Source organism: Podarcis erhardii (genome assembly GCF_964252035.2).
Source record: "Podarcis erhardii genome assembly, chromosome: 8".
Classification (NCBI taxonomy): Eukaryota; Metazoa; Chordata; class Lepidosauria; order Squamata; family Lacertidae; genus Podarcis; species Podarcis erhardii.
In genome coordinates, this window is record NC_138499.1 from 147,044 (window position 1) to 159,719 (window position 12,676).

The 12,676-nt window shown below is 55.0% G+C and overlaps 1 protein-coding gene across 2 annotated transcripts; it reads right to left on the reverse strand.

Moving 5' to 3' along the window:
- Positions 1–250: 250 nt before the first annotated feature.
- Positions 251–12,450, reverse strand: PUF60 (poly(U) binding splicing factor 60). 2 transcript variants are annotated; one of them, XM_081873587.1, is made up of 11 exons: positions 12,296–12,450; positions 9,705–9,800; positions 9,188–9,277; positions 8,416–8,466; positions 6,122–6,283; positions 5,919–6,011; positions 5,213–5,426; positions 4,939–5,129; positions 4,491–4,635; positions 893–1,128; positions 251–677 (listed from the first exon to the last, which is right to left on the reverse strand). In XM_081873587.1, exons 1-11 carry the CDS (start codon positions 12,320–12,322, stop codon positions 378–380), a joined length of 1,605 nt encoding a protein of 534 aa, XP_081729713.1. In that variant the 5' UTR covers positions 12,323–12,450; the 3' UTR covers positions 251–377. The 2 variants fall into 2 exon arrangements, with proteins under 2 accessions (XP_081729713.1, XP_081729714.1); XM_081873588.1 differs by lacking the exon at positions 8,416–8,466.
- Positions 12,451–12,676: the final 226 nt, after the last annotated feature.

Sequence of the window (12,676 nt, forward strand, 5' to 3'; positions counted from 1 at the left end):
GAGAGGACCAGAACATTCAACAGAAGGGTTCCTCATAATTGCTAGAAAGGGGGTGAGGTGGGGGAATGAACTGGCCCCCTTTCTTCATTCCCACCCCATAACTAAGTAAACGCAGCCCATTCACTCCTTTCTGGCCATCTGGTAAAGGACAGGGGAGAAAGACAGCATGGAAGGGGAAAGAGAGAGCGCGCGCAAAGTCTCTTGCCACTGGGAAGGGAATGCCCCCCCCCCCACCACAATGGTAGAAAGGTTTTTCTCCTTGCACTTTTATCCGAAACTACAAATACATGACAGGAGCAAGAGATGCTGGCCCAGAAGCATCCCTGAACACAAAGGGGGTTGAGGAGAACAATAACAAAGTCTCTCTGGAGCAGAGTTCATGCGGAGAGGTCACTGTTGTCAAATCGCTCCTGATCATACACCTCGGCCACCACCTTCCGGCCAGCAAACCAGCGGCCATTCAGCGCCTGGATGGCTTTGTGCGTCTCTGAGGCCATGGAGAACTCAACAAAGATCTTGACAATGATTTCAGCATCCTCCTCCTCGCCCTGCTTCTCTTGGTAGATGATGACCCTGTTGACAGCCCCAAACTTGCCACACTCTTCTGTCACTTCCCCTTCCAAGTCATCGTCAATGTCTTTGGGGTCCACCATATTGCGCAAGACCATCACAGTTGACTGCCAGGAGAAAAGGAGAGCAAAATGTAACAACTCCACAAGACCCCTCCCTACCCACTCTGGGGTGGGGAAATCCTCTGGTAGCTGGCCCCCCACACCCCAGCCCCAGGGGGTGGTCAATCTCACCCTGTACCCCCTTCTACCACATTTCCTGTCCTGTCCCTTCTCCTCCCGGTCCCGGGGCGGCTAAGTTCACTGCCCTGGCCCCAACTCACCTCCTGCTTCCGAAGCAGCTTCTGCATGACCATGTGACGGGCGCTGCTGCCAGAGATGCTCATGTGCTCCTGCTCACTGAGCATTTCTGGCCTCTCAGACTCCTGGAAAACTTCCTCCTCTTCCTTCTCCTTCTTCACTTCTAGCAGGCCCAGTGGGGGGGGGCTGGCCAAGATGGGGTTCACCACGCCCACCTGGGGAATGGTGACGGGAATGGGTGGGCGAGCAGGGGTCACGCCTGAAGGGAAAGAAACAGACCAAGGCATGAGCAAGAGCAGTGCCAGGCAACTCATATGCTCCAGGACCCACCCTCCCTCCCTCCCTCCCTCCCTCCCCTAGCCAAGCAGCAGGGCACCCAAAAAGGGGGAGGCCAAACACCACCTGGGAGAAGGCAGTAATGACAGATCATGGGAGGGAGCTCCGATTCAGGAACATAGCAAGCTGCCCTGATACCAAGTCAGGCCACTGGATCCATCCACTTCAGGACTGTCTACACTGGCTGGCAGCAGCAGCTTTCAAGTATTTCAGGCAGAGGCCTCTTTCAGTTCTAACTGGAGATGACAGGGATTGAACCTGGGACCTTCTACATGCAAAGCAGCTGCTCTACCACTAACTGTTCTACCTCTTTCTCTGCCCAAGATCTTGGAGTCCTTGTCTGCCAGTCAGAAAAGACAATACTGGGCTATGTATAGGGTTGTGTTCTGACTTGATACAAACAGCTTCCCAATCCTCCTGAATGCAGCCCTGCTCAATCAGATCAAAGGCCCACCTAGTCCAGCAACCAGATTTTCAAAGAAATTGTGCTGCTTTGAAAAATCACAAGGCAGGCATACACTCCACAACATGCAATATTTGTGAAGGTTCAATGACCATCATAGCTTATAGTCACTGAGAAAGCTGGCCTACACCAAATCTTCTATTAAAGGAAATATGGTCATTGGATGCCTTCTAACAGCAAGTTCCATATTCCAATAAGTCCCCTCTTATCTCTGCTGAACCTACTACCAATGCCTCTTGCTAAGGTAACCTAAATTATTATTGCAATGAAGAAAAACTACTTTCAGTCCACTTTCTCTATGCCATGAAATCATTTCAAAACCCCCTCATATGCCTCCTTGCTCACATTTCAATACTACAAAGCCCGAAACATTTCTGTTCCAGCTCTACAGTACCTTGTTTGTGGTAACGTGGCCAGAGTTGTACACAGTGTAAATGAATTAATGTCCCATCATCTACAAACATGACTTCATTGCTCACCCCTATCTCCAACAGGTGTGGGCAAAGGGAGAAAACACCTTGAACTGAGGTTGTTTTGAGACTCTCCCCAGAAGTACAAAGGCTACAAAGTACCTCAAAGTTGTAGCATGAGATTAACAAGTGATTCTGGAGGTGCATGAAACTGATGTGCTGCAAGCATCTGGGGAGAGGGGGGCTGCAAGAAATTAGTGACTTCTTGCACTGGGCAAATGCATCCCCTGACACGATCTGTCCCCCAAACCAGGCTTTGCTGGTAGAAAACATATATGCAAGGCTACAGTTGCCAAATGTACAGAAGAACAACCCTTGCTGAGGAAGAACCAGCATGGCTTCTGCAATAAGAAGTCCTGTCTCGCCAACCTTTTAGAATTCTTTGAGAATAGCAACAAATATGTAGATGGCTTTCAACAAACTTCCTCATCAACGGCTCTTGAGAAAGAGGTCAAATCCTCTTATGCATTATTTAACTGAATGGTTTAAAGACAGGAAGCAAAAGGCAGGAATTACCTGTTTTCACAAGGAGAGCCCTTCTGGAAAATAAGAAAGGCCCGTGGAGCACACTGCTCTCAGTGGCCAGGCAGATGTCTCTGGAGGGGAAGCCCACAGTGCTCTCCCTCTCTGAGATTCCCAGCAGCTGGCATTTAGAAGAATACTGCTTCAGGCACTGATGGCAGAACACAGAGCCATCATGGCTAGTAGCCACAGAGCATGGCTAGTAGCCTTACACACCATTATTTGGTCTAGATCTTTTGGGTGGCCAACATGACATTTTGTGGGAGCAAATAGCATAGTTTAACTATTCACAGTATGAAAAAGTACCTGAATCTGTCCTAAACGTGCAACTTCTTTGGAAGACCTCACTGGGTTCTGGCATTACACGGTCAGAAGAAAACCTTGTCCTTCCCACTTCCTCCAATTAATGCATGCCTAATACACTTCTATGATGTTTCCCAGACTTCTCTTTCCCCTGCTATACTGGAAGGCCCCAAATGCTGCTGCTGGTCCAGCCCCTTGGTCATGTTGTTCGCCCTTTTCCGAACTTTATACACCGCCCTGGTTGTTTATGATATAGTGGTAAAAAAGTACTTTTATAAGCCAACAAACCTTTGACATCTCTACAAGATCCTTTTGAGGTGAAGCCACCAGAACTGGACACAGTATTCCAAATGTGGTCACACCATAGATTTTTGTAACAACATTATGAGATCAGTTGTTTTACTTTCAGTTCCTTTCCTAATGATCCCTAGCATGGAATTTGCCTTTTTACAGCTGCCACACACTGGGTCAAGCTCTTCACTGAGCTGTCCACTGCAGCCCTAAGGTCTTGGTTCTGGTCAGTCACTGCCAGTTCAGACCCCATTAGCCTATGTATGAATTTAAGATTTTTTGCTCCAATGTACTTAACTTTCCCTTTGACTGAACAGAATTGCATTTGCCATGTTAAAACCCATTTAACAGTTTGGAGAGATCATTTTGGAGCTCCTCACAATCCCTTTTCATTTTAATCAACTTGGAACATTTGGCATCACCAGCAAACGGCCACCTCACTGCTTGCACCTAAACTAATGAGTAAATTAAAATGCACCCATCCCAATACTAATCCTCGGGTGACTCCACCTTGTACATTGGTTCTACTCTCTGCTTCCTCTTCCTTAATAAGCTACAAACCTGCCCTCTGACCCCATGACCGCTAAACTTATTCTGGAGTGTTTAATGAGAGACTTTACCAGCAGCTTTTCCAAAGGTTCAATGCACAATGCTGACTGGACCACCTCTATCTATAGGCTTGCTTACACTTTCAAAGAACTCTAAAAGGCTAGTGAAACTTTACATGTCCTGCTTGAGTCACAATAAACACATCGGGTTTCATGAGCAATGTGAGCAGCGTTGAAGCAGCAGAGAAAAGGGCCATTTCAGGAAATCAAAACCAGAACAGCCATCATACAGAGATGCTGTGGATGCCTCATCTTGAAAAGAACATCATGGAACTGAAGCAGGTGGAGAAAAAGACAAGCAAGATGATGAAGAGGCTGGAGCATCTTGCTTAGAAGGTTGTTGGCTTACTTTAGTGTAGATACATGATGGGAAAACACAGAAAAGAATGTTGGTGTGGAGAAGTGAGAGCAAACAAAGTTATTTTTGTTCTTCAATGAAATTAGACTGGCAGCAGGTTCAGGACACAAAGGGAATGACTTCTCCACACAACACACCTATGGAACTCGCTGAAGGCTTTAAAAAGAAGATTCAACAAATTCAGGAAGACCTCCAGCCCCCAAATGCCAGGACCACCCTCACCACCACACCCAGCATGTGAGACTTTCAGCGCCCTGTCTCCAGACTCACCTGTGATTACACCTGGTGCTTGGGCAGCCATCACAGCCTGCGGTAAAGCGCCCAGGGGCTGTGCTAAGGTCAGTGCCGGCGTCACCAGCCCTGGAGTTGTTAAGGTGCTGAGGACGGCAGCTCCTGTCACACCTGCCACAGCTTCCTACGGGAGGAAAGGCAACAGCACCACATCAGACCTGCCCAAGGAGCCCTGGCCCTCCTTTTCCAAGCACCCAAAGAGGCTTGAGGGGCCCACAAACTGTCTTCAGCGCTACACCCACCAGCACTCATGGCAGGCCGAAACAAGAGAGTCCAAGCAGGTCGCTCCAGCCCCTAGAGATGCTCTAGGCAGGTGCAGGAATGTGATGGAAGAGATGTGTGCACACGTGTGCAACCTGTGCCTGCAAAACCCAGACCACGGAGCAGCACACACGGCTCAATGCTCATGCTCAACTCCACTTGTTACCTGAGCTGTGATCTTTGCTGTGGCAGCAGCGGCTGCAACTGCCGCTGCTGGGGGCAAGCCTCCTGGAGTGGCAGGAGTCAAGAGCGGCATAGGGGGCGTGACAGCTTTGCCCACTCGGAGGTACTGGCCCCCCAAGTCAAAGAGGTTCATGGACGAGACAGCATCTTGCGAAGACTGTGCCTTCTCATATTCTGCAAGAAGAGAAGATGGTGATTAGAGGACAGCTGCCCCATACCAGAGTGGATTTTGCCCTCTCCACTGACAGCCCACTTACCAATGAATCCATAGCCTTTGTGCTTCCCTGTCGTGGGGTCCCGGGCCAACGTGCAGGACTTGATCTTCCCAAAGGCCTCAAAAACACTCTTGATGTCATCATCCGAAAGGTCCTGGTGAACTGAGGCCACGTAGATGCGGTTGAAGGCCCGTGCCTCCTCCGCCAGCTGGTCGATGATGGGCTGGGCCTGGCCAATGTTGCTGGGCCTCCCCACCTGCAAGCAAAGGGCTTTTGTCAGAGGCGCAGGCAAGGCCTGGAGGGCAGCCTCTCAGGGACCACTGGCCTGGCTTGCCCAACAGATGCCCCTTGCCTCGAAGGGGACAGACATGCATGCCGCCCACCCAACACTCTCCTGACACTGCTGCACACACAATTCTGCAGGGAGCCCCCCAGAAGACAGTGCTGGGTACAAGTGACTGCTTCCCTCTGGACAACAAGCAGGCAACTAACGGGCCAGAGGGGAGGGGAGGTGTGCTTGGAGGTGAGGGAGTCCAGCCCCTGCTGAAAATCCAGGTGAGCGGGGGGTGGGCACCAAAGCAGATTTCCAATAGGGGGAGGGAGTCAGCATGGGGCTTCCATGCCTGCAGAGTCCTGTCCTGTCCTGGCAGGGAGAAAACTGAAACAAGTGAACCGAGAGGCAGTCAAATGGGCAGCAACACCACCCTCTCAGGGCCAGGGAGAGCTACCTGCCGGCACTTGTGTGTACCTTGATGTTCCGTCCCCCCAGCATGACGGAGTTCATCTGCTCCAGGGCCAGCTGAGCAGCTTCAGGCACCTCATATTCCACAAAAGCAAAGCCCTGCAAGGAAGGAGGGGGAGAGAGTGTTGTTCACAACGCATGCCAGGGCCCTCGCGCCGCGCCCCTCCTGAAGGGGCTCACCCAACTGGCTGCAACACAGCAGCACCAACCTTGTGCTTCATGGTCACAGAGTCCCAGGACATGTCGATGCTCTTGATGGGGCCGAAGGGGGCAAAGGCCTGACGGATCGTGTCCTCTCCAAGCTCATAGTAAATAGAGCCCACGTAGACCCGGCACATGATGGCCAGAGCCCGCTGCCTCTGGGCTGCCATCTGTATCAGAGAGAAGGTCTGGCTGGTCAGCTTGGGGGGTAGCTGGAGAGGCAAGGACAGCTCTTCCCCAACAACCCCGCTTTCCTTTCCCGCCCCCAACACCCCCCAGCAGCGAAGGGAAGCTCCGAGTCTCAGCAGCCCCAGCCCAGCCTGGCCCACCCAAGCCATCTCATCTCACTCCTGCAACAGGAACCTGCCACATCCGACTGCAGACAGAAAGGGGTCAACCACCTCCCATGGGGCAGCAAGAGATCCAGCTTCAGCCTTCATCTGACAAAACCCTCATCCCCCAAGACAGGCCCCATCGGAAACAACCAACAGTCCACGTGAAGGGGTCATTTCCGCTGCCTGCGCTCCAAAGAACGGGCTGCTGTCCCAAGCACGGGCCGTAGTCATGCGTCTCCCTGCCCCTCCCCTCCACATGCTGTCTTGGCTGGAGCCCTGAGCCAGACACCCTCAGCTGGCGTCCAATCCCAGGTTTGCCACCACCCAGCTGCTGGCCTGCAGTGGCACACAAGGCTACTGTGGAAACCCAGCCGGACCCTGAAGCAGTTGCACTCCCGCGCCTGCACATGGGGCCAGCAGAAGGAACTGCTCTCTGGGATCAGGTGGGGAGAGGAGAGTCCAATGGCCAGGGACACGCACTGGCTGCCCAGAGCCACGTGGACTTTGTGCAACGGTCAGGGCTGCCCTGGGGCCCCCAAGGGGCCCCACAATGCTTCTCTGGCAGGAAGGAGCCTGCATGATCCAAGAGATCAAAAGGAGGCAAATAAGGCCCGCCCTGATCACTCCTTGCTTCACTGCTCCCTCCCTCCCTCTCTTTGGGACAGAGGCTGAAGACCATGCTAGAAGAGAACTGCATGGGTGAGGCAGTGGACAGCTGCAAGCCAAGCCTGCCTTCCCTATGCAAAGTGAGCCGGTCTGAGGCCTGTGGGGCCAGCAAAGGGCCCCCTCTCTGGAATGGGGCTCCCAGCTGCAGACTAAGGAAACTAGAGCCACAGGGCAACCTCGAGGACCTCATCACACCTCCCAGCATTCAGGAGCCAGCAGAGCAAAGAGTTAGGGAGAGATGCATGCACTCGCAAGGGAAGCATGTGGGGTCGAGGACAACCATCCCCAGCCCGCCCCAGGACCTGCCACCTGCTCCCCTCCCAACATAAGCAGGGAAGCGACGGGCAGCTCCTATGAGGTGCCACGGGTGGGTGGCCAGGTGCACTGCAAGGCCGCCAGCCAGTTACTCGCTCCCGTGGAGACCTTGCCCCACCAATGCTAAGCTAAACCCAGGCTCCCAGCCCTAGAAGAGCGACCGGTACCCTCCGTCAAATCCAGAGGCCAGCCCTCAAGGGCATTTCTGCCCTTCTGTGCTCAAAGGCCGGACTCTTCAACGGCTCCTGGAGGGTTCAGTCTGTCTTCTGCCTCCCTGTCCACCACGCAGCAGTAACCGGGATGCCTCAGCAAGCTCCACCCTCACCCCATGCCCAGGCACAGTGCGGCACAAGGGCCTGGCAGGAGTCCAGGCCCTGCCAAGCGCTCAGGCTAACCCTGCCGTGCCTCAGTACAGCTGGAGGAGGCTCTGTGAGGTGTCTGTGCAGTGCTTAGGCTCCAGCTACAGGAGCAGGGGCGGGTGCCCTACCAGCCCAAGCCCTGCGCATGGCGAGGCAGAGGGAGGACTGGCAACTGCCACCTCTCTCTCTCCCACCCCCGTAAACACTGTCCTAGCAGTGTTCTCCCGGGAGAGCAGTCCAACTTGCCCAGAGGGGCCTTCACTGCCCCAACACCCAGCAGCCAGGCCTCTCGTGTCCCGTGCTGGCCCACTGGTGAGTTACCTTGGCAGTTACTTTTAGGTCAGGACCTCAGCATCCCTAGAGAGGTGGCTCTCCCAGCTGCTTGGCTCTAAAGCTCTCTCGCTCTTTCTCTCTCTGCCCAATGCCTCCAACGGCCCCGGCTGCCCCCAGCCCACGGTCTTCCTTCCTCTGGGGAGCTAACATTTGGCCTGGGTTGGTGGGGCGTGTCCAAAGCAGGTGGGTATGTGGAGGGAGAGGGAGGGAGGGGGAGGCCACAGCTACGTCCTCCCCTGTGCTAGGCCCTGACTAAGACCAAGTGCCCCAGAAGAAGTGAATGTGTCTATTGACCGATTGTAAAGGTGAGAGAGGATCTCCAAAGCCCATTGTCACTGCTGCCATCTGAAAGACAGTAAAGACAGAGTTCAGTCTGTGGGAGCTGAGCATACGACGGCTTTTCGTCAAAACTCAAGTGGAAGAGGCCTCTCCTTCCTTCTTTCCTCCTTGCTTGCCTGCCGCCGCTGCCGCCTCCACCTCCTCGCTGCACAGCCCCTGCCAGCCCCAGGGAGCGAGGGGGGTGTTTCAGGACAGGCGGGGCTCCTCTTTGACCCTCAACAGCTGCCTAATTGCAGGGAGGTGCCCCCACCCAGTAACCCAGAGCTGCCCAAAGGGCCTGGCCCCAGTGCCCCCACCCCCACCCCCAATCTGTGGCTCTTGAGCAAGAGGGCTTCACCAGCAGCTACAGACCCCTCTTGCATTGTAAGGTGACTGCCACTCCCTACCCCTGTCAGTGTGAGGACGATGTACCCAGCAACCCCAGGCACCCCCTTCTAGGCAGGCCAACAGCAGGACTCCCAGCTGGGAGCCCAGCTCTCCTCCTTCAGCAGCTAAGCTTCCCCTACCCAAGCAATGAATGCAAGCAAGTGTGTGGGCCTGGGAGCTAGCGGGGGGCGGGGGAGGGAATACAACACACTCCAATTTCGCAGCGGAAACGGAAGCTAAAGTACCTGGCTCCAGTCACATCTCAGGGCTGTGCAGTGGCTCTAAGTGCATAAAGGGATCCACCTTGGGGGAGGGGGAGGAGGGAGAGGCAAAGGCAGGGCTTCCCTGGGTGGTGCCTCACCTGAAGGTTGGTGAGCTGCTGCTGTTGGTGGGCAATAGTCTGCTTCACCAAGACACTCTTGATGCTCTGCTCCATTGCATACTTCTTGGCCTGAAGGGGACAGAAAGCCCAGAGTCACAGAGCAGACATCCACAGCGACAACAAACTGGGGTGTGCCACACCAGCATCCTCAAAGTGTGAGGCATTTCCCAGCACTGCAAGCACAGAGGACTACCCCCTCCTCGTCGAGAGCCCACCTGCCTGAGACCAGTTCCCCTCCATCGACAAGTTGGTAGTCAGTGGCTGTTGCCCAATGCTGACCGAAAAGCTCAAGACCCGCCCCCCATCACCTTCAAAGCTATTGGAGTTGTTTGCCAAGGGGGCCTAGACACACGAAGTGGACATCTAGGGATGGAGGAGCAGGCTAGCCCCTGGCCTTCTACTCCCCATGAGCTGTGATGCTTTCTAGCCTCATTACGGCTAGCCTTGAGAGGGAGAAAAAGCATGCAAGCCGCAAGGCCCCTGCTGGTCCACTCACCTTCTGAAGAGCCTCCTGCTGCTCTGGGGTGAGAGGAGGGAGTCCCAACTTGGCTGCTGTGCTTTGTCCATTTTCTACCTTGACGGTCTCTGTGCCCTGCAACGAAAGAGACACTCATAAAAGGTGGCCAGGCCTGAGCAGTGCTGCAGGAAAAGTCTGTGCTGCTTCAGCAGGGAGAGCAATGAGAAGACAGAGGGAAAGTCTCTGAGCCTCCCTCAGAGAAGCCAGCTTTCTTCTTCTAGGAGTGATTGCCCACCCCATCCCAAAAAGCTGCCATGTGATCCCGATGTGTTGCCATTGTATCCTCACCACTGCTGCCACCCTCCAACTTTCCAGAGTGCCTCTGAAGAACAAGCTCTAGTTCAAGGATGCACACATGGCCCCATAGCCCAGCAGCACTCAGAAAGGACCCCCACTGCTTAGCCACACATGCCTCTCTCCATATTTGGTAATGCAGCAACTGCAACACCCAAAGGCCACATCAGGCAAATACTTGTTGGAACAGCAAGGGAGGCTGCAGAGCAGCAGCACAGAGCAAAAACATTTCACTTTCGTATAAGAGCTGCACATATCCTGTGGAAGTTTCCAAACCACTCAAGACAGAGAGAGATGTGGCTGCTTTACACACTGTGGGGCCCTCACCCAAATATGGCAACCCTGAACATGTAACCAGATCCAGGAGGCAAGGAAGTGAGTGGCAATCTACAAAGCACCTTGTCTTCAAGACGCACACAGGATCCTTAAAGTAGCATGCAGAGAAGGGGGCTGGCATGGTGGCCCAGAAGGTGAGATGGAGGCACGCAAAGTGTTTTGAGAGAGACAGGCCAGAAGCTACCTTGCAGAACACCAGAAGCAGCTTCAGATCAAGGGAGACAACTGATCCACCTAACTCAGTATGGTCTACCCTCACAGGAGGGCAAAGGTTGGGCAAATGTATGACTTGACTGGGAGCTTGAAAAGGTGTGAGGAAAGCGGTCCAGGAGGATTTCCTTAAAGACCTTCCAGATAAACTGAAAGAGATTGAGGTAGACTTTTCTCTTAACAAAGGAGAAAGGCAGCCTTGGGAAGGAGCACTACCACAAGGACTAACAAGTGAACTGATGGTGACTGCAGGATTAGAGCAAGTGGTTCCACTCTCACCTACCTATCTACTCCCCTTTTACAAGCACCTGAGCCAGGCACAAGCGCATCTTGTGGCAATGACTTAGTAACACAGGTGCAGCCTATCAAGTTGGAGGTACATTTATACCAGACTGTCATAAGAATGCTCCTGCAGGATTAGTCTATGAGGCCCATCCTGGCCTTACAGAGGCCAGCCAGATGCCTCTTCTGGGAAGTCTGCAAGCAGGATTTGAGCACAAGAGCTTTCTCCCCTCCTGTGGTTTTGAGCAACTGGTATTCAGAAGCACTGCTGCCTCTGCTTGTGACTCTATTAAAGCCAAACCGGTCCAAACATCATTTCACTTCTTCAGCGGTTCTGTGAATTTTTTCCACTGTTACCACATTATCACTGCTTGGGAAGCGACATGCCTGTGTTATAGCACCACAAAAGAAGGAGAAAAAACAGCAACCTACAACATGTGTGGTAACAGAAAAGGGTAGGACGTGCCATGACAGTTTGCTCCAGAACTCTTGCAGGTGCAGACAGTGCTGGAAGGCGGGCGGGGGGGGGGGGGTCAGGACACAAATGCACAGCAAATAAAGGGGGGCCTGGAGGGCAACAGCTTAAAAACATAGGATCCTGGCTCAGCACAGCATCCTCTCCTCACAGTGGCCAACCAGCTTCCCCCAAAGCGAAACGCGCAAGCAGGACACTGTCCCCTTATGTGGTTTCCAGCAGCTGGCATTCAGAAGCACTGCTGCCTCCAGGACACAGCAAAAGCATCCTGGCTTGTAGCCATCGATAGACCCCCCCCCCTCCTCCGTGAATTCGCCCAGTCCTCTTTTAGAGCCACCCAGGTGTCCAGCCTCCCCTGCTGCGGGAGTGAGTTCCGTAGTTTCCGCTGCTGCTCCTGCAGATGGCGAGGGGGCTCCCCCCCCCCGCACCTGATTACGGGGGGGCAAGAGACAAGTCCCGCCATGCCCCGGGGAGGAAGCATTTCCTCCGCCGCTAATTGGGGGGGGGGAGTGAGAAGCGTGCCTTCCGTCCCCCCTCCAGGAGGGGCCACGGAAAGGGCCGCTCCTCCCGGGGGGCCGGGATCCCTTCGCTGCGGCAGTCAGCGCCAGGCGGCGAGCGCCCTCCAGATGCGCATGCGCCAAGAGGTCTCCTTCTCCTCCCTCCCTCGAATACCCCGGAGCGCTGGCTTCTCCTCAGCGACTGGGAGGCCGAGAACTACGCGCCCCATCGGCCGCGGCAACTGTGGCCTCGTGCGCCGGGCGGGAGAGAGGCGCGGGGCATGCTGGGGGATGTAGTCCCGCCGTCTCCCCCCGCGCCCGCTGCCCGCGCCGGGATAGCTCTGAGGCTCAGGCGGGGGCACTTCGGCGGCGGAGCCCCCGCGCCCCGAGCACGACGGCGGGGTATTCTCCGCGCCGCCCACCCTCCTTCCCGCCCGCCTAGCCCTCACCCGCCGGCTGAGGAGCGACTAGCTCACCAGAGAGATCGCCGTCGTCGCCGCCATCTTCCCCGACTCCTCCTTCCCCGAGTGCGAGGCTCTCGCGAGAACTAAACTGCGCGAGAGCGAACGGGCCGATCAACTTCCGGTTCCTTGGGGGGGGGTCTCTCGCGGACGGGGCGGGGGGCGGTGACGACACAGGGGGGAGAGCACGACGGCAGACGGGGAGAGCGGCGCTCCGCCCCGCCGGGTGGCCAGGCTCCCGCTCCGAGACTCGGCACCGCGTTCGAGATTTGCCTCAGCGGCGGCTCCGGGCTCCGTTTCGCATTTTCCCGCCCAAAGACAGGCGGCTGCGGCCCAGTCAGAGCCTTCGGTCTCCGATAGGACGGGACACCAGGAAGTCCCGCCTCCGAGTAATGC